At 36.1% G+C, this 22,123-nt stretch overlaps 1 protein-coding gene across 1 annotated transcript in view; it reads left to right on the forward strand.

Annotated features, from left to right (window-relative positions):
- The window catches only part of LOC149797150 (ATP-binding cassette sub-family C member 1-like), a 56,851-nt gene extending 43,558 nt beyond the window's left edge, over window positions 1-13,293 (forward strand). The window contains exons 27-30 of the mRNA XM_089961824.1: window positions 149-307; window positions 8,245-8,411; window positions 10,149-10,343; window positions 11,814-13,293. Coding sequence (XP_089817950.1) covers window positions 149-307; window positions 8,245-8,411; window positions 10,149-10,343; window positions 11,814-11,937 — 645 coding nt within the window. The 3' untranslated portion in view covers window positions 11,938-13,293. The remainder of the gene's footprint in view (window positions 1-148; window positions 308-8,244; window positions 8,412-10,148; window positions 10,344-11,813) is intronic.
- Window positions 13,294-22,123: the final 8,830 nt, after the last annotated feature.

Below are 22,123 nucleotides of genomic sequence, written 5' to 3' on the forward strand. Positions count from 1 at the left end.
TGTTCCAGTTTGGTTTAATTCGTCTAATGCATGAATGTTCCAGTTTGGTTTAATTCGTCTAATGCATGAATGTTTCAGGTTGGTTTAATTCCTCTAATGCATGAATGTTCCAGTTTGGTTTAATTCGTCTAATGCACGAATGTTTCAGGTTGGTCTAGTTGGTCGTACTGGAGCCGGCAAGTCCTCGTTGAGCTTGGCCCTGTTCCGCGTGATTGAGCCAGCAGGAGGCCATATACTGGTGGACGGTGTGGATGTCAGTAAGATTGGACTGCATGACCTCAGGGCCAAGCTTACAGTACTGCCACAGGTAGGAGACCATGAATGCTATTGTATGTTCACCGGCTGCATTATATAAATAGAGAGTGAAGTTACTGATTTATCCACAACATAAAAGGTATTAAATTATTTTGTACATTTGTGGTGGAAATTCAGCTTGCACGTATTTCAATAACAATGAATAGCTAAGAACAGAAGGATCTTCACTGGTTTTGATCCAAAAGATCACGAACAGTACATTTGCTTACGCCAATATCAATCCATTGTGGAAGCAAGTTAAATGAAAGAAAACAATAAACATGCTAAATTAAGAGAATGTTTAACCGAACAATCTACTCACATATCACACAAGCGAGAAAAAGGTTCACATTCAGAGTGGTGTATTATGCTAAAGTATTTTGATCATTAGACATTCTTTACATCTAAGCATATGAATAATACAGCAATGGTTGCAAGTTCATCTGGACAGTGGTAAATGTATTTTAAAAATGCTAGTTAGTTCAAGGAGTACAAATAAAGAAGAGGTTATGCACACGACCCACTTCAGAATCGTCTTCAAAGAGATCATAAAAAGATACGATGTGTACGAGGAGAATGTGTTTTATAACATGAAAGTGAAGCGTCTGTGAATATTTAAAACATTGAATAATTTTAACGTACTCGAACAGAAAAAGAATCTGAAGTGGAATGGTTCGACATAACACAAATGACTGAAATCTGGAACTATTTCACACAAAGGAAACTAGAAAATAGGATAATGTTTTGCCAAAGTTAATTCATGTCAAGAAGAACATATATGGTACATCAATATGCTGAACCTTTACAGGAAGCAAGGAAATTTAGTACATTATATAGATCAGTCTATCGGGATATTTTGCAAAGTCTTTCAATTTGAACTCCTAAATTCAAATCTGAGTGCTTCAGTGATATACAGGGTCTTGAATATGACCGATGTTGTGAAAACTAGTGCATTGAAACATGCAGGAGGTTAATCAATGTCTCGTACAAACTGGGTTTAAACCCTATTATTCACACTGAGATAACAAAGAAAAGTAATGCAAAGAGTGATAAACAGAGCGACAAGATACTGTAGTGGGGAAAAACGTAAACAAGATGCGTGATACTTGCGTGGAAAAGAAAAGTTATGGTTCAATAGCCCAGCTGTCACGTGAAGCACAGTTGCGCGTTCGGCACACGTGCATAGCTCGACCAGGTTATCTGCGCCTGGCAATTTACAAACTCCAGAAAGCAATATGCGCCATCAAATAAACAATCGTTTAGTGCATACTAATGGTTGATATGATTTACATTTTGAATAATCTACTTTCATACGAAGAAAGACCTCGATTGATTTGGAGGAACTTTTAATTCTGGATGGTGCCAATTTTGTGTCATTGATGTTAGTAACAAACTAAATTCTTCCAAGACAAGCAACCAAACCTGTTCAGAGAAAAAAGAAACGTGTTGGCTGGCACTCATAAGCAAAAAGCATATAACATTGCCAAAACCAAAGAAACAGTTACTGCTGATGCTTTACTTTTCAATTAATTGAAATAGTGGACTCAATTTCATGCCTTGCTTAATTAAGTCATTGAGTAATTCGCCTTATTAGGAGATACTGGAGTACACGGAGGAGATGCAGGATAGGTAGGTCAAGTAGAAAGATATAGGAAGTAGGAAAAACACCTTTATATCATATTTGTAATCAAATTTGCTATGAATAGAGCAAATGTTGATATCGTTGTCACCGCCATTGTATTAATGCTGGTATTGTTACACCATTTACTAATGGTAATTACCACTCACTCCATTATTGAGTTAATATTGCCAATAGTTTCTTTTAACTTCCTACTAAACCTAATAGTTGTCCAAATAAATATGCTTATAAGATTGTAAACATTTCAACGGGGTTCTTTATGTTTGAAAATATCTCTTCGTGGATATAAATTGTATCAGTCAATTCAGCATCAAGTCTCATGAATTGCTTTTGACTTTGACAACATTTATTGAATTTATATACACTTAAATTTATAAAATTTTTTTCTTAAAAAATTGGCTAATAAATATTTCGTTGGTACAAAGTGTAGGAATCTTGATATTATAAACGATTTGATTCATTGATATTCCACTTTTACTTGGCTAACAGAGATCTTAAGTAATTTATGATGCGTCTATGACGTTGCATGCTTTCTTCTAATGAGGAAAACACATCGCCTTCATAGGCAGTGTCATCAAAGCTTTGGAACCACTAAATTGGAATAAATGTTTGGTGGCTACTTTAGTTATTTTCAGGGAGAGTCAATAATATAGCAGTTATGTACAGTACCGCTTCCAAAGGACATGTCGAACGAGCTTTCTCGCGTATCAGCAATGCTAGAGGCAAAATACAACCATTTATGATATGAGGCAACATCCCAGACAGACAAAGACAAGTAAAATTTAGTTGGGAGTGGTAGGATATAGCTTTGATCGACATATAAATATTATCTGCAGAGCAGCAATTGGAAAAAACCCTAAGAAGGAGAACGTTTACTGGTTGCATTGTTGTTGATGCACTCATGCTTTAAGTCACACCGTTACGGTAGTTGCAATTACAGGAGTGACTACGTGCCTTGCAATGAAGTTGAACAGGAAACATCAAAAAGACTTTGTTGTTGAAAAACTCATTAATGATGAAGTTGACTCTTTTTTAATCATTCAGCTTTATCTGGTGTTCTTCCATCTATTTGGTCAATGGCATTTGCCATATTGTGGCCCGTCTTCACTGGCTAACGTGTATCCTGTGTTTGCTGAGTTGGGACATCTCTGCTGTTCATGGTGATTAGACACACGGTATGACATCGCTTACGCCAATCTTATCTGCATCAACATCTTAGGTTGGTCAAATTTTTGTCACCGACTGTATAATTCAATTGATCGAACAGCTGACATGTTCAATGCTATGTCCGATTTTATGCTCTCTTTTAATGATTTTAAAATGCTGACTCAGGCCAAATCTGGAAGCATGTTGTCAATATCATTGGGGTACTTTTACTAAATTAATAGTTTGAATGCATTCTAGTTTCGTTGCTCCTTTTGTCGTGTTCTTTTGATAGAAATATACGTTTTCATCTCTCCATCTTTTATGTGCATTTTGTTTGGCCTATTCTTTCTAGTTATCAGTTGTTCCTGTAGGCGTCTCTACAATTTCTGCAATAAGGGTCACCTATATTAGTTATTCACTTATGTCCTTCTATTGTCCACATTTTGAATATGTTCCTCAAAACGCATTGTAAATTTTAGGTCATCTTGCAACTTACATTTCTACATATTCAAATCGCAAAGGAGAATAAATATCCCATAGAGCAGAACTTGGAAAACGTTCAAATGTATTTAACAGAGCCAAAGTGACCATCTAATGATTGAGTAAGGTGATGGAACAGTCCTTGAAAAAAGTCTAATTACAGTATGTAAAAGAAATACAACGAGCTCAAACAACACAATCTGCTACTTGACAGGAGGTGGTGTATCTGTTTCAAACACCTTGTCCATTTGATCCAAAAGAAGACTTCCTTTCTCACAGAGTCTTAATCTCCTACGGCGATGTGACCCTCGCGGACAAAAATAAATGTTAAAGAATCAACCTAATACAAGAACAGAGCTTTTACAAGGTGAAAATAATTCTCATAATATGATAGTATCATATAACAGTGTCGTCCCAGTGGAACAAAACCTATTGTCGTCGCGAAGGAACGAGCATAATTACTTTAGGACAATGTTGCTCCAAGACATTGGCAAAGACTGGACTTCGTCCAACACAATATCAGAGATGTTTTAGTAGGACTTTAAGTCTGCTGCCTTTACCCAGAAATAAATATTAATATGGCAACTAACAAAAATCATTATCGTCCATATTTTCAGTACATCAATGAAAACTGTTCTCGCAGTTGTATAAAACATGCGTTTGATGAAGCTTTTGAATGTGTCTGTGGGTTCACCATCGCGGAAGAGTTAATAAAGTTAATAATCACATTTACACTCACAGTTCATAACTGACTACCGCACAGCGAGCGGACTTGAACCCGACGATATTATCAGAGGATGAACAACCAGGTCACCACCGGAGCAACACATCTTTTTGTGTGATATAGTGTAAAAGAAAAGATAGTCTGCTGGAATGAGAATATAGCCCTGCCGTTTTGCGGCAAAGTGCTTTTGGTACAAAGCCCGTTGGCTATCACTTTTGCTACATGTATAGCAGCATATCTAACAGTAAACATTATCAACACAGTGTACCATTTGACATGAGGCTTTGTCTGCATGATGCTTTTCAGTACGCTATTCACATATGCAGTGGATATTAAGTTGTTGTTGTTGTTGTAGGGCTTAACGCCATTTTTCAGCACACGATAGGCTATACATCGCGGTCAGTATTAACGGTGGAGGAAGAACCCGGGAAAACCCCAGAAAGAACCACCGACCCACAAGTAGCTACTGGCAAGCTTTCTCACATACCCACACTGACCGAATCGGAGACTCGAACCCAAGCAGACAGAGGTGAGATGGCAGTGATCCGTAACGGAGAGCGCTTTAGACCACTCGGTCACTCGGGGCCCATTGATATTAAGTAAATTTTCAAACGCTGAACAAAGATTGTCTCCATATTATTTATTTAAGTGATTAAATGAAGATAATAAAAGACTTTGCATTCACTGACGTTTACAACACAGTACAAGCTGAGATTGCACACATTAACGCAGATGCAAAAGGGAATGACGATACAAAAGTGCTCAGTAATATCAGTGTGGTACAATGTAGCACTGATGAAATAGAAAATAAGATAAAACTTGTGAAACACTATTTTTTTAATATCTGAAATGAACACATAAAACAAAAATGAGTCTGGAGAAAATACAAAACTTATGCCGGTATGTATATTTTCTACGATTTTCGCACATTACGGAATAGGGAGTACCACGAGGACACAAAGTTTAATATAAATTTAGAAGATGTAGTTGCCGCTGTTTAAAAGATACCAACACCACTCGAACACCAGAAGGGAGAGTTTGTATTCACATTCAAGACAAGGTTTGTAGGTGTCTTTCAAACTAATTAAACACCTACATTTTTAGTCGTCACTTACATATTTAACTATGCTCTATATAGCTTTGATGAATACAGGTAAAACATTATATACGGAGCTTTGATGAATAAAGGTAAAACATTATAGACGGAGCTTTGATGAATACGGGTAAAACATTATAGATGGAGCGAAGCATTGTGTCATTCAAATCAGTCAATATCGCTTATACGTGATTTGTTGTTAGCTTAAATATTCAACCCCGTTTCCCACCCATTGCAACATTTTTAGGGTCGTATGTAGATTTTTTTATTGCATTATGGGTAAACAACCTACTCATAGACGATAGCAAGAATATATGCATCCTATTAACGGCATAAAAGGAAAACGCGCATACGTTCAGGATGAGTATAATCTTTTGAGGATTCGATTGAAAACTAATACTTAACTTCCTCATCGAGACTGAAAAAAGCAAGAAACAAGAACAGATTTGCCACTCTTAAATACAACAAATGGCTACATCAACAGCTATGACTGGAGGAGCAGTTACCAACGGAATATCATCACAAGGAAGCAAATATCTGTTCAAGCTATTTAATCGCAATGAATTGAATGGCAAACGAATTAGATTCTATTAAATCAACAAAAGATATCCTGAGAAAACTAAGACTTCAAATGAAAACAGGGCACAGACGCTCAATTAGTTGAAAGAAATTGACGGAATAAGGATCAATGACTCGTTATATGAACAGAGCCAAACATCAGTCTTGACTCTCAATGTGAGTTTTGAGCAATATGTTGAGTCTGTGCTAAATTAGTGACTACAATGATCCTGACAATAAACAATAATTAAAGTCTTTAATATAAGGTCTGAAAAACCTGGGTTTTTGTTCCAAGGGTTTTCAATTGAGAGAACAGTTAACCGAAACCTACAAAGTAGTTGTTGATCATGAAACGCATGCAGAAATTAGTAACATACGTGTCAACATTTTTCTACGTTGAATTTCATTTCAGCTGGCTTGGTTTGGAAGGTAAACAGGACAATATATTGTAAGATAGGAGGTGGTATAAAAGTTGCTAACGTATAACAGGATATTCCTTCTTGCAAATCAATATAATAAAAATGAGTTATGCTCACAAAGTGAATAGTTGATCTGATTAGCTTTTAACATAATCAGTTTAAGTTTATTCTCTTTTAGGAATACATAAATGACCCCCACGTCAATGAGCCTTGCAGATCTGTATTTGAATACATAAATGACGCCCACGTCAATGGGCCTTGCAGATCTGTATTTGAAAGAACATCATAATCTCTAATATAAGAAATTACTAAATGTCGTAAGACATTGTTTCCACTAAATCAGATATAGAATGAATTCGATGACTTTTTGATTTCATAGTAGTTTGTTATATACACAGTAACTTAAACGTATCTGTTCTCATTTCTTTTGCAACTGACATAAAATAAATTCATCTGATCCAACTGATTCAAGCCTATCTGGAGCAAGGAATTAGTCCTTGAAAAAGTCATGCATTTTTTTTTTTAAATTTTGCACGCACATTTTGGATTATAGTAATCCTACCACTCATTCCGCTCTAGATCATCAGGAACATGTAATCGTGTGTCTCAAGTTCTAATTCAGCACTAGATATCTTTAAAATGGTATGATGATCTGGTCCTGATAGACTGTGATAATGTCCTGGGTCAGGTTAGTAATGTTGTATGAATACGTAGACTCATCAAAAGTATTACTGAGTCTCTGCTTTGGTATTTCGTTTTGGACCTAATATTTATGGAGGTTACCGAGTGTGTTCAACATGAGGTGCCTCATCACATCTAGTACATTCTTTTAATCATCTTCGGATTTGTTGGATCACTCAGAGCCTTATAAAATTTTATGTTGGCTGTCGAGCTGCTTTGTCAACTCGTTGTATGCTACTGTCTATTTATTTTTTGCCGCTGTACAATAAGCCATATTGGCTCCGTCGAATTAAACGTGCGTCGATTGAAAGAGAACACTTAAATTTCTTTTGTAAAATAACTAAATATTCAAGACTTTTTTTTACCAAATTAACGAACCTATATTTAGCAAACTCATGTTTAAATTTGCGTAATTGGAAACTAATATCCTTTGTTACACATTTAATTTTCGCTTTGCATTAAATGCATTTTTAAAAAGTTTAAATTCGAGTCGATTTGAACAAGCAAGTTATATGAAATAATCTGCATCAAAACTGTACTAGCCCGGATAAGGTTCCTCCATCGCTTGTGGTTATTTCATGTGTGTAAGTCCCCTTTTATATTTATATTGTACTATCTTTATCTCTGAAATGAAGGAAAATCACCACTTTGTGGATACTTGCAGCCAGGCATCGCTTTAATCGAAAGTACTGAAGATGAACACAAACTGAATTAATACGAGTGGGAGAAAATATGCCAATCAAACAAAATCAAAAGATATCTGTGAGATTATCTACAAGTGGACTGCTCCGGTGATCTAGTGGTTAGAGCGTCCGTCTCGGATGCGTGATGTCGCGGGTTCGCACTCCGGCCGAGTCATACAGAAGACTTCAAAAAACGGTGCTAACAGCTGCCTCGCTCGGCGCACAGCATTAAGTGATTAGTGTTAGGACTGGTTTGCCTTGTGTCAGGATAATGTTTTTATGTGGTACGTGATGCTACATGTCTGCGGCATGATATGCCCCTGTGTTAGACATCACTATAAACTGCCACACTGCAGACATCGTACCGATATGACGTAATTTATTGTATAGCTACGTTAAAATTAAGACACACACACACACACACACACACACACATATACGAGTGATTCCATCGAGGGATACGTTGATTGTATAAGAACATAATAGGATTTTAAGGGATACATTCATTTTGCTTTCCTTCTCAGGAACCTGTTTTGTTCTCAGGAAGTCTAAGAATGAATCTTGATCCCCATAATGACCACACAGATAGCGCCATCTGGCTGGCATTGGAACAAGCACACTTAAAATCCTTTATCGATTCGCTACCCACCAAACTGGAGTACGAATGTGGAGAGGGAGGACAGAATCTAAGGTTTGTATAGAGGATGTATGATTCTAGTCATAAATTTGATTTCTTGTTTCTTTTCCTTTCAAGAGGATCAGATACAAAGCTGTATTAGTATTACGACACCAGTCTTACAATATGTAATTTAAAATAGCGAGACGCAGCAAGCTTTGTAAAATGTCAAACAAATAACAACAAATAATTAACTTCCCTATAATCCAAACTGAAAACGTAAAACAGAACTTACTTTTTCTTAATCAAATCCCAAATGATCGTAGAATTACAGACACAAGTCCGAATAATTAAAGTTTTGAAGAAACGCTAATGGAAATCCAAATTAAATCCAACACTGAAGGAGTTGATCTGCCTGTAGTAGCCCGTGTCGTGTTGATGTACCAGTCGTGTTGATGTACCAACAGTCTCTCGTTGGATCACAATAATACAATCCAAGAATATATCATATTTTGAAACTTCAGTTTCTACTTCGAAGAATGTAATTTTTGTAGAGCATCCAGTGTTTCCAGAGAAGAATAACTTGCATTAAAAAAATAAATTCCAGCCCAAATGAATAACTGGACACAACAGTAATACAAATGATTCTGCCAAGATCTTAAAGCACAAATCAATACTTGTCGAGTAACAAGATTACATAGTCTTCCACTTGACTTCAGGTCATAATTAACATTTTCTTAAATAAAACATTGCCTAATGGAAAATAACCCTCTGGAATTCGCATAATGTTTCAAAATAAAATCTTAGTTATAGTTAGACATTTGTTGCTAAAATTATAGTATCAAATGTGTAGTAAACAACAGGTAGATCATGAAATTCATAAAGGAATTTGCAAAGTTCATGACTCAGACAGAGATAAACATTTTTACTAAAAAACCGAAATCAATAATCCAGGCTAAGTAAAAAATTAACTTAATTTTGGACAAGGACAGGTCCAGCTTACGATGTCACATTAGCAGTAGCATATAATGAAACAAAAATATAAAAGAATGAAACAAACAAACAATGTAAATTAAATATAAATAACATTAAAAGTATACATGTCATCATGTACAATAATTATTTGCTTCTAACGTTTCTCATTTTATTTCATTAGTGTCAAGGCATCAGTTCCTATATTGTATTATAACCATTGTGTGTGGTCCCTCTACTGACACATTTGTTTGAAGAAAAAAAAGTCATAATTCTTGTTAGCTATATAACTGCTCTGCTAGATATTGTTTGGAATTTTTACAGATCTTACAATTTCACCAACCTTTGAGAGAGAGAGAGAGAGAGAGAGAGTGTGTGTGTGTGTGTGTGTGTGTGTGTGTGTGTGTGTGTGTGTCTGATTTGGATTTTTAACATAGCTTTAACAATTTTTCAGTCATGTCGTTACGATGTCTTCACTGTGGCAGTTCATAGTGATGTCTAACAATAACCTCTTAATGCTGAGCGCCAAGCGAGGTAGCTGTTAGTACCTTTTTTATAAGTCTTTGGTATAACTCGACTGAGGATCGAACCCGCGACCTCTCGCATATGAGGTAGACTCTCCAACCACTTAGGCCACCGGGCTAATTCTCTCCAGCCTTTGAGAGAATTATGATCACTTAAACGTGCATCATTCAAGTAAATGTAATATAAAGACATAGAATCGAATTACAATTGGCTAATATTCTATCAGTGTACTTATCATTACATACATTCTTGTTAATACTTCGCTGAATGTTACTGAAGTCACATGGCAAAATAAGTCTTTTAAACATATTCCAGTGTTGGACAGAGACAGCTGATATGTCTAGCAAGAAGCTTGTTGAAGAAAAGTAAAGTCCTCGTTCTTGATGAAGCTACAGCAGCCGTTGACATGGAAACGGATGATCTTATTCAGCAAACAATAAGGACAGAGTTTGCAGACTGCACAGTATTAACCATTGCTCACAGATTGAACACAGTGATGGATTATGACAGGTTCGGTCTATTATACAACCCAACGAATAACATCTTCTTGGTCAAGACAAGTTAATGAGAAGCGAGGCATAGTACCCATTTTTCCAACGCCTGCAGTGGCGTATTCGGCAACAGTTTGTTTACGGTTTGGTTAAAGTTTCTCATTTGCATATATTTTATTCACCCCATGACAGATTCTGATCATACCTTGTACGAACCATTACGAAGCAAGGCAATACATTTTCTAACGTTGATGCTTGCCTTTTGACCTATAATCATGGGCACATCGCAGAACCATTGCTTGCTGAATCTTTCGACTTTGAGGTCATGACCACTCGTTTTCCAGCAACGCTATGAATGCTGACTCTCCAGTGCACACCTTGGTCCTTTTGTCTTAAACAAATAAAAAAATATCCGCTTTAGATTAGAATTTTAAGAGCCCTGCTTAATTTACATATTAAATGCGATGCTTTAGATCTGTAAGATTCAATCGAAGACGACAACAAGTTAAAGAACATGGTATCAATATCAGTTGCATTCTTGTTTTGTCTCCTTTTTGGGGGAGGGTAGCTATAGTTTAAGAATAATGAGCTGTTATAATATCAAATAAACACAGACGTAAAAGAAATATGGACATACGAGTCACTTATATTAAAGGATTTGTGTATATAACAATAGATAGATTCAAGTGCATTTTATATCAAGGTCTGCGGTTTCCTTTTATGGTACCTCTGAATTTCTCCATCCCAAACCCAAAATATTATGAACAAGTTTAAACAGCCAAGAATGTTGTCGCCAAAAAATTGCCAGATGGTATATTGTGTGGCCAATAAGTACAAAACTCTCAATTTGCGATATTGGCAAAGCCCAGAGCCATCTTTGTTTAAACATTGGTATAAATTAATAATTTGTGTTACAGAAGGACCTTTGCAGCCCTAGCACTTTGAATACAATTCATAATGTATGCGTACTGCCTGTTACGTAATTTATCTATGTGAATTGTTTTGTTGTTGCTTGCTCTTGTTAGAATTGTTTTTAAAAATGAAGGTAAATACACCTTACAAAGTAGTAAAGCTGTACCCTCTTATCACCAGGATAAATCTTATTAATGCCAAACATCATCACCACCTTCATCATCATGCTCCTCTGGCTTATCATCATCATCTTCTTCGACATCGTCGTCATCATCTCTTATTTATCATCATCACCATCGTTACCTTTTATTCTTGTTCTTTTCCTTCTTAGTCAAACATCCTTGCTAATGTTATGAACTTCTCATGATACTTTTTTATTTCATGTCCACTGTACGAGTCTCTTATTACATGTCAACTGTATGAGTCTCGTATTACATGTCCACTGTACGAGTCTCTTATTATATGTCCACTGTACGAGTCTCTTATTACATGTCCACTGTACGAGTCTCTTATTACATGTCTACTGTACGAGTCTCTTACCACATGTCCACTGTACGAGTCTCTTATTACATTTCAGGATTCTGGTGTTAGACAGAGGAGGAGTCAAGGAGTTTGACTCTCCTGGGTCCCTTTTGAGTCGAACTGATTCCCTGTTTTACCAGATGGCAAAGGATGCTGGAATTGTCAGCGATGCAACATGATGAATTTTACCCCAAATGCAGTTTCACAATACACACGTTCGATGTGATAATAAACCATGGAAGAAATCAAGCTACAAAGTTAACCTTAAGAAATAAATTTAAGGAGGAGTTTCAGTTTATATTAATGTTTCAGTGACCATGATATTTCAACAAATATGATACAGTTATTCTTCGTTTCCTTTTTCTCCAGATAAAAGTATGTCAAAATTTACAATGTTTATTAAAGTTTTAAAGAAGACATGAATTAAATCATGTATGAAATATTATCAGTGCAGATTTTAAGAATCTTCTAAGCACGCATAAGGGACGTTAAACTTTGAGACAAATAAAACATTTTCAACCATAGATACTATTATTAATAATGTTTTCAACGTGATTACTTGTTATATAATTGTTTTCACACGTTGCTTTAATGCATTTAACGCTAATATAATACATAATCTATATAAACACTTTAATAAACATGTATTGTATTTAAGACATGTATGCTTGCTAACTATCACCGGTAATTAACCTATAACCATTCAAAGTTAACCAAATGCCGATACCAATGAACTGCTGACATAGTATGTTTAGAAAAGGTGCTATAAATTTGGTTATCATAGTCACACAGATCAAATAAAGAGACAATAACATACAATGTCCCTCGTATAGCTGACTGGCCTTAAATGGCATATACAAATTCAAACTTGTATTACATCAGCGTTTCAATTTAATGTTATGAAATGTTTAGCATGTATTTAGCGTTCATACTAGCTCATATTGAAGTGATTGTAAAATGAAACAATTTTTGTTTCAATCGTATGTATGCTAAATGGTAGGCATATTTAAGTCTGCTTTGGAGATATATCATTTATTTGTGAGCACCCCTGTTGAACTTGAGAAAGTTTCATTTGTCTACTGTTTACCACGTCTCCTATCTTTGGAACAAATACATGTACAGTAATAATAATCCTGGTACTTGTTAGTAATACGGAAATATCAAGTTGCTGTAAATGTACAAGAGATATTTGAAAAATGCAAATTTTGTCCGTTAATAAAGAACCACGAAAATGTAAATATTACTTATAAATAGACATGGAAGGCATTTACTGGCAATTTCCATCAGTGATTCAAACATGAGTTTGTATTTTGACTTTGGCGTCACTTATAACCTCAATACCAATGCTGACTGGTGGATTAAGGAATTTCATGCAGTTATCAATGTCAGATGATCATTAAACATCATCGTATATTCTTTAACAAAAGTATTTCCAAACATATTTTCTTTGATGATCCCCTTACAGACTGTTAACCCAAAAATGCTTTATATTATCATTTCCAAAACCGATGACAAAAAAGTACATTCTCCCAATTTACTACATCGTACAATCATTTAGATTCACGCAAATGAGAGGATGTAATGGGTAATGAAAGATGCAAGTGTAAAATACAGTGCTGAAACTCAGACTCTTTGAGAAAGTTCATGGGTCATTTGTTTTAGCCCGTATTGCGATAAAGGAAAGTAACGCTTGGTTGTCTTGTAGTAACAAAATTAACTGGCCTTGAATAAAAGCATTATCATTCGAATAAATAGTGACACATGACGCTGGAATTGTTTAATGCATGTAGCAAGTATCAGAACAGGTAGATTAAGTAGATTGCTTTATCTTTAAAAAGTCTGGGTCCTTGGCAACACTATTTTCGCTCACCTGGTCTAAAGGTCAAGTGAGTTTACGCTATAGAACTGCGTCGGGCATGAGCCTTCTGTCGTGTTACTACAATTGATTTCATGTTAGCTTCAGATAGAAGGCATTTTAGTAAAAGTTTTGGCTATCTAAATTCTTTGGATATATTTCTGGTACGAAGGACTTTAATGTTTATATAACTATCCGCCATCAAATATGACTCTAATTATTAAAAATAAATAGAATACCTGTAATTGCCGTGTTGTCAAAAACCGCTGAACAAAGCAAAGCTAATTAATCCAAAGCATCATGATAGAGTCTTTACAGTTTAGCATCAATGAGGTCGTTTCGCCCTAAAATATTTGCGCCGTGGATAACAAATCTTCAATCGACTTCCTCTCAAAACCAACTTAATATAACTTTATCTGATTTCACAGTGAGTAGTATGACATTAATGCCTTTCAAATTAATACGTATGATGCTGATCCGTTAATAAACATAGAAAAACATAGCCAGCCTACTTTGCAAGAGGCGCTGTAAAATAAATGTTACAAAATGTGACAGAAAACATCCTGGATTAAAGACCTTAAAAACAAGAATGGACACCGTTTCTAAAAATATAAATCCTTTGATGAACAGAATCTAACCCAATTTAACAGAAAGAATTCTGAAATAAAGGCCTTTCAATGTTGTACGCATGGTTAAATTCAACTGTCCTTTACGTAACTGTGAAGAGTCTTTAAACGAGTTTTTTTTTCCCAAACAACCACTGATTATATTTGACCAAATTTAACTGAACTCCTGGCATTAAAACTTTTTAATTTAATGAATTCAGCTTAAAAACATGTGAACCATTTGTCATGAAAATCGTCCTTACATAAGGCCTTTCAGGTAAAACTAAATGTTGCATATGTGCCATCCCGTAGGGCTGCCATTACTAAACAAAATATGAAGACTTAAAGGACCTACAGTCGCAGACCATCATACTAACCCGTATGTCTTGACTAATTGCCCAAGCTCTTGACTTTAATACAGATGTCAGGTGATCGACCATTGGCCCACATGGTTCTCTTGGTTGTTGCTTTTTTTTTCAGGTACTTCGGTCATCTATGTAAAACAAAGAGCAAGAACTACTGCAATCCATAACACTGAAATTCACCAGAAATTATATTTCTATGGGGACAACAAACTTGTCGCTTCATCTATGGAAAGAATCAGATTTGCAATTACCGATGTTGTCACTTTCAGTTATATATGGCTAATGTAGATCAATACCTATCTGAATGCACAAACTGAAATTCAAAGATATTATAATTGTTTCATTTGTTCATGGGGGCGCCGAGTGGACGAATAGTCTAAAGCGCTCACCGCTGCGAGTCACTGTCATCTCACCTCTGCTTGCGTGGATACGAGTCTCGGGCTCGGCCACTATGGGTACGTGAGAAAACCTGCCAATACCTTCACGTGAGTCGGTGGTTGTTTCCAAGGTTTACCCGGATTCTTCTTCCACCAGTTATACTGTACGCATTGTATAGCAAGTCTTTTACTGAATGGTGTTAAACCCACAACATCAATATCAGTTGTTAATTGTGTAAGCAAAATGAAAACTGGCAAATGCCAAATATGTATTTTGTTCCTTTGCAACAAAACCTACGGAATGTGTAAACTAATTGCCAAAAAGCGATTTTAAAATGTAAACTGCCAAAATAGGACAATCGACTAACTAAAACACAGTAACATAACACTCATGGAACCGGATATTCTGAGGAAAATAAACTTGTATATCCATATAATTGGGGTATAATTTCGCAATACATGAAAATAATAAACATTTTGTCTAATGGAGTCAAATCTTCAGGTGTCGAGCACCTGAAGGGAGAAGTGGAAACCAATGAGAAAAAGAAAGGTGAACATCATCAAACACTAAGGCATTGAGATTTTTTTGTGCGATATATGGTCGTTCTAAAATTAGTACATTAAATATAAAATAATTAAAATGTTTTATAATTCTGTTTAAGGATAGTAATTACCATTCCACCATTTTTTGCCGTTATTGGCATTGGATAATATTTGAAAGTGCATATACCGCATACTGCTATCCAAATTATTAGTTTGGAACAATAACTTTGCATGACGTCTGTGTTGCCAATGGAAACATCAATACTAAATGTTTTCATGTATGCGCCGATCATACTTGCTTCGAATGATATACATTATGGGTGCATTTATGATGACGTTTGGGGATTTTATGACATTTAGCTGGTTTCATTCTGGACGGATGTAAGCTTAATGGGAATATATTGTTAAATAAACAGGAAAAGAAAAACATATTATAAAATTCTGGCGGCAATGTGAATTTCTGAAATCGTTTAAGTTCGTCTTCATCTTTGAAATAGTTATGCATGTGCTACCCGATCGAAGTTCAATTAAAGATCAAAATTTTGTCACGCAGAATCCCATGCAAATTATTGTAAGATGCGTGACATTTGAACTCCAAGATGCTTATCGTTATAGTTTGATGCGTGCAAAAAACGAATGGTACAAAATGATATCGAATACTAAACTTGTACTGCCGATTTCAATGGTACGAGTCGGATGTTTTTGCAGCCTCACAAATTCCACAAGGCTTCATAAATGTCAGACCATAACATCAGCGAATAGAATCAATCTTGTGACAGTATTTAGTCCTCCACTAAAACTCTGCAACGGAATTTCTATTTGTTCTTTTAATAGATTGTCGGTGGGGCTGCGATGATGGATCCATTTCAGTATATATTTTTATTATAAGGCCCTCTCCCCTGCCAGCATGTTTAGTCTGTTCGTTTATATGGTTAGTATGATATAGTTGGAGATGAGAAGATTTATTTCGACAATTTGATTTGGGGAATCTCTGCCATTTTCAATTTTCTCTTGGAAGGTTTATAGCTGCTTATATTTGTTTCTGTGTTTCTGATTTTAAAATGAATTGTGTATATACTTTGCTGTCTAATGTATAGGATCATCAGCATATGGCGAGATAGTTCTAATATCGATATGACGTTATTTTCACGGTCCGAGCAAATCGGTCAGTCACATGATCTGTGAGAGATTCGGCATAGTTTGGACAAAACGACAGCCATGTCTTTTTCAAGCGACAATAACAATAATTGATTAAAAGGATGAACACAACTTATAGCTTTCTAGAAGACTCCAAAATTTTATATTCAAGTTATGGATCATTTTCTCGTACAAACTCTGTTATAACTATTCACAAACTGTTTAAAGACACCGGCACATGGGGACTTCATGCTTTTGAAATTCTGTCATCTCAGCTGACACAGTTCAGGCTTGAACTTCATCAGGCTTGATCAATTAGTCTATACGTGCTTTAAAGATTTTAAGTGCCCAAGTTTTAAAACAACCATGAACAACAAAACACCGACCATGCTAGGGCGACCCTTTATACATGACCAAAACTTAGATTTATTCCAAATCCCAGGAGATTCCAAATGAGTTTTTATTATTCACTGACTTCTGCAGTAGAAAAAGATTTTGCTCGAGATTAAAGATGATTTTGTACACTATTTCACATGACGACTACACTGTGCACAGAGGTGCGACTTGAGAGACAAAATGAGAACAATACAACTACTTACATAATAACTACCGTGCAACCTATATAAATCTGGATACATATTTACCTAACCACATGCATACATACAAACATATCAATATTGAAAGAATCATATTTAAGACAGAGGCAGGACGCACAGACACTGATTAAACACAGTAGTTGATTTTCAAGGATATTAATATTATTAGTACATACAATCAGTTCTCAAAATGTAAGGTTGGTTAAATAGTCAAAAGAGAACATATCTGAGCAGTAGTCATGGATTCGATCCCACACTGCATAGATATGAGTTTGCCTAAGTGAACAATTGTATTCCAAGATATGGAAGAAGAACAGCACTTGCTCTTCGTAGACAGGCATGACCGCAGGTAATATAAGCAAACAGGAATTCCGTATGACAATCACATACTAATGACATAAGCATCTTCACTAGCCAAGGTTTCGATACGGCAACCCTATCTTCACCTTGGCGGATCGAACAAACATTTTAGTGTTTTGTACTAGCGACATCTATTGGATTTAATCGAGTTGCCTCCCTCAGTATGTGATGCCAACTAACCAATAGCTTGTAAAATGGTGCATTGTACATCGGCTGAAAATGATGTTGTACTTTAACATCGAAAGTAGGAGTACGTACCAAAGGAAAGCCACTACATGTGTATTTAAATGAAAGGTATTGGTACAAAGACGGACCGGCAGTGGAAAATTGCTTATTTATCAGTCCAATCAAGTTGTGTGGTCCCCTTACCTCGATCACGTAGGAACATTGTTCAAATTTGAACAACTTAATTTTGATTGGATGCGGTGAGTTGCCGTCGCATCCAATGAAATTCACAGACCAGAAGCACATACATATCTGCTCGATAAAGGTGTAGATAGGATATCGGAACCTTGGCTAGCGAAGATGGTGACAGAATATATAGCCATATTTTTACTTCATGATACATTAAGCAGTAATAACCTAAGCAGAAGAAATAGGTCTAATGGAGCTGGCATTGGGGCGACCATTGCTGCTGCCTGGGTGGCTTCGCGCTTGGTTTGAAGCAAGGCAGATTTCGACAGCTAAGCTGGCTCTTCCGATGGGACTCCTGGGGCGCTGGTATGTTTGGCGTCTTGGGGCGCGTTGGCGGTTGACATGGCACTGAGGATGGCTGGGGCATTTCCCGCCTCAGGGCTGGCGTTGGTTGCCCGTTCTTAAAAACGGAGGCTGCTTACTTCTTCATGGTCGACTCTAGCAACTCAAGGATTTCATCGTGTGTGTTTTACCCTTCTCGAGGCATATCATTGAATTGATTGCTGCTTGACAGTTGCTACCTTAATCATGCGTGTATGTGCGATGGTTTACTGAACAATCCAGCGCACAACATTTTGTGCAAATAAACAATTTTTAATGTGTTGCAAATCAGCAGGCTGGTTATGAAAACGTGCAATGTCTCACGTGGTGCACGGTGTTACCTTGCAAACAGATTTTGTCTAAATGAGAGATTTCGCTGAGTGTTTTCGTTTGGTGAAGGCCTCAGTTTTCCCTCATTGAGTTTTTAAGATTTTTAACATCGCCCAAAACTGTACTAGCCGGGGATGGGGTGGGGTTTCGAGTAACTAATTGGTCTAAAGCGCTCACCGTTACGGATCATTACCATCTCACATCTGTCTGCGTGGGTTCGAGTCTCGGGTTCGGTCAATGTGGGCATGTGAGAAAGCTTGCCAGTAGTTTCTCGTGGGTCGCTGGGTCTTCCAGGGGTTTTCCGGGTTCTTCCTCCACCATTGATACTGGCCGCCATGTATGATCTATCTATTGCTGATCAAATGGCGTTAAACACTACAACACCAACGATAACAGTACTAGCCGCATAAGCACAACTATAACCTTTCTATGTTACTTTCTCGCCTTTTATTATATATTTTCCAGCTGGTCTAATTGATGCCCCCCCCCCCATTTGTTGCATAGATAGTGGGTGGCTGTAATGCCAAGCCCGCATTTCCACCCATACAATCTTACCTTAATATGTACACACTGCGCAGAGGGTGCCGTTACGTGCGTGGCTACATGGGTTAAACCAGTCCGGTATCTTCTACTGATTTGTTAATGACCCTTGCTGCGACACGTCTAAGGCAGCGTGGTATAGACGAGCCGTCTCTAATTAAATAATTGTGATGCACAGGGCAGGTCTGAAGGTCGGCTGGAGCTGGCCAGACGATAGGCTGCAGAGTCGCCGGTGGCGGACTAATATTAGCTCCGTTTACCTTGTCGGTGTTGACGCCGACGCTTGACCTTTATTAGCATCTCCTAACACGAGCCTATCGCATGTGAAACTCATTTATTTTTAATGTTTAAGTAGTAAACTGTATCAAGCACACAACAGAACATCCTCGAGCTTTGACAACTTCTTGCCTTGACCGAACAGTCCTATTCGAGCAAGAATGCAAGCATGCATACATACATACATACCAAGGAGTCAATCTTGAATTGTCTCCCATGGACCATTTAAATGAGGGTTCGTGCTGATTGCGTCCCTTGATTCAGATTCTTGACAACTATGTTAATACGGCTCTTTGTATATATTTTATGAATTGTGCGTGTTGTTCACTTGAGAAGAAAAAAGATTGTGTGTTATGTGGTGACTTAATTAATTTGAATCCTAAATGATACAACTATTTACTGTCATGTGTCAAAAACATTCAAGTTAAATAACCTTGCTGCATTTTGTTTTTCACAGATGATAAATTGATAGTGCCATGTTTTATTCGCTGACCATATTTTGTAGTGTAATGTTCTTTGCGCTGTTTGGGAATCAGTTTGATTTCTGTCCACTTTTTTGAAGAAATGTTGGATCCCGTAAATACCAAATCTCATAACAAATACATTCATTTTCTTCACTTATTAAAAACTATCAGGAGAAGAGATGAAAGTGGACTCGGTATATATTTTGGCTTTTTCTGTTAATTGCCTAATTAATAAAATCATCTACATTTCAAGATTGAACTTTTAATTATTCTTTCTAAAACCAGATGTGTGAAATCTCACTGACTTGCTTTTTGACATAAAATAAAGTTTTTTAACAGATCTTTCAGAATGTATTCCCGTATTGTTACTATTTTGTTGGTTTTGAGCATTAATAGATGTAGCAAACGATCCAAGTTCAGCCCATATAAATGTGGAAAAACTTTTTCAAAATCTTTTTCATATCTTTTAGTTGCAATAGTTTTCATATTCCTAATAATTTTTAATTTGTGTAAAATAACTTGTAGCAGTATTTATTTTTTCAAATATCAGTTGTTTTCAGTCTTGTAGATAAGCAATGGAGTCTGCGGATTTTGCAATGATGTCTGTCCTAATCGGTGAAACAGGACTCACTCTTATTAGATAAAACACATTCCTTCAAGCTAACCTCAGCTGTTCTCCACACATATATTCTCCTTTATTTTTATGGAGTTCAAGTTTAAATTTTATGAGCCAGTGGATAATGTGTTCGTTCATTATATACTGTGTTATATATCTTTCAGAATCTTCTAACATCTCTACCATTTATCTTCAGTTGTGCAGTGCTAGGTTGCAATTTTACTTTGAGTGTTCATCTTTAATCTTGAAGTACTAGGTGTGTACGTTTATTTGGAAGGGTTTGTCTTTAATCTTGAAGTACTAAGTGTGTATGGATATCTTCCTAAATTTTGTTTGGAATTGATCAGCTTTACAATTTTATAAATTAATTTATAATTGTTACTATAAACCCAATATTGCATTAACGTGCAAATAAACCCTACTAACTGTACTGTACCTCGTGCAGGCCTGCCACCCTACCTATATATATATATATATATATATATATATATATATATATATATATATATATATATATGCTTTGTCATGTACTCCATTTATTGCAAGTTTCTCATGTTGTTTGCAGACATGCTGCCAGTTTATTATCCATTCATTGATAACAAATGCCACATACCTGATTTAATATATTACTATGCATCGGGATCTTTAGCGACATATATACATACATACTTACATACCTACATACATACATACATACATACATACATACATACGTAGCGTACGTGCGTGCGTGCGTGCGTACATACATACATACATACATACATTAAGAGAAATATTCATGGATACAATTAGGATCTTGCTTTTAATAGTATTGTTCCTGTTGTATAGAGTAGCTGTAGATTGATTCAGCCATTGCGTTCATTTGTAATAATAATAATAATAATTATAATAATAATGAGGACTTTGTATAGCGCCTAATCTTTAGAAGCTCTAATAAAGACCGACTTTAATATATCGCTTTCTAAATAAAGATTTATTGATATTCATTTTAAAGTCATTGGGTTTCATGCAAGAAATAATCTACATTTTTTTTTGTCTTTTGTCTGACTATCTTTGCTTTTCGTACAGCTTTTAATCCGCGGAATATTCAACTCTCTGTTTGTTATCTGTTTTGTTTTCCTGCGTGTATTTAGTCTGGCATGCATTTCAACAACAAGCTAAAGTCTAGGTCTAACTTTAAGTTTAAAATCCATCGACCTGATTGGCTGAACTTCAAATCTGACTTAAAATTGACCAATCAAACGTCTTAAATCTGGACTTGACTTAAGACTTAAGTTGGTGAAATTGAGGCCTGGCCCCATTTTCACCAACTGAGGTCTTATAGAGAACTGTAGATATAAAACACGATCGGTCGTTCTAGGTCACACTTAAAGTATGCTGGATCGCACTGAATGTCGCTTGTGCAGATGTAGTTCATAACTTATGCACATGTGTTATTTTTCTTGATTTTATTTCTTCTTAAGCGATTAAAGTATGTATAGTAGCGTGTGATATTAAATTAAACACGTCATGAATGTTATGTTGTTAAAAATAATTTATATTTACAATGCATCACACACATATGTT

This window comes from Sinohyriopsis cumingii, chromosome 6, assembly GCF_028554795.1.
Source record: "Sinohyriopsis cumingii isolate HCF-2022 chromosome 6, ASM2855479v2, whole genome shotgun sequence".
NCBI classification, from domain to species: Eukaryota; Metazoa; Mollusca; class Bivalvia; order Unionida; family Unionidae; genus Sinohyriopsis; species Sinohyriopsis cumingii.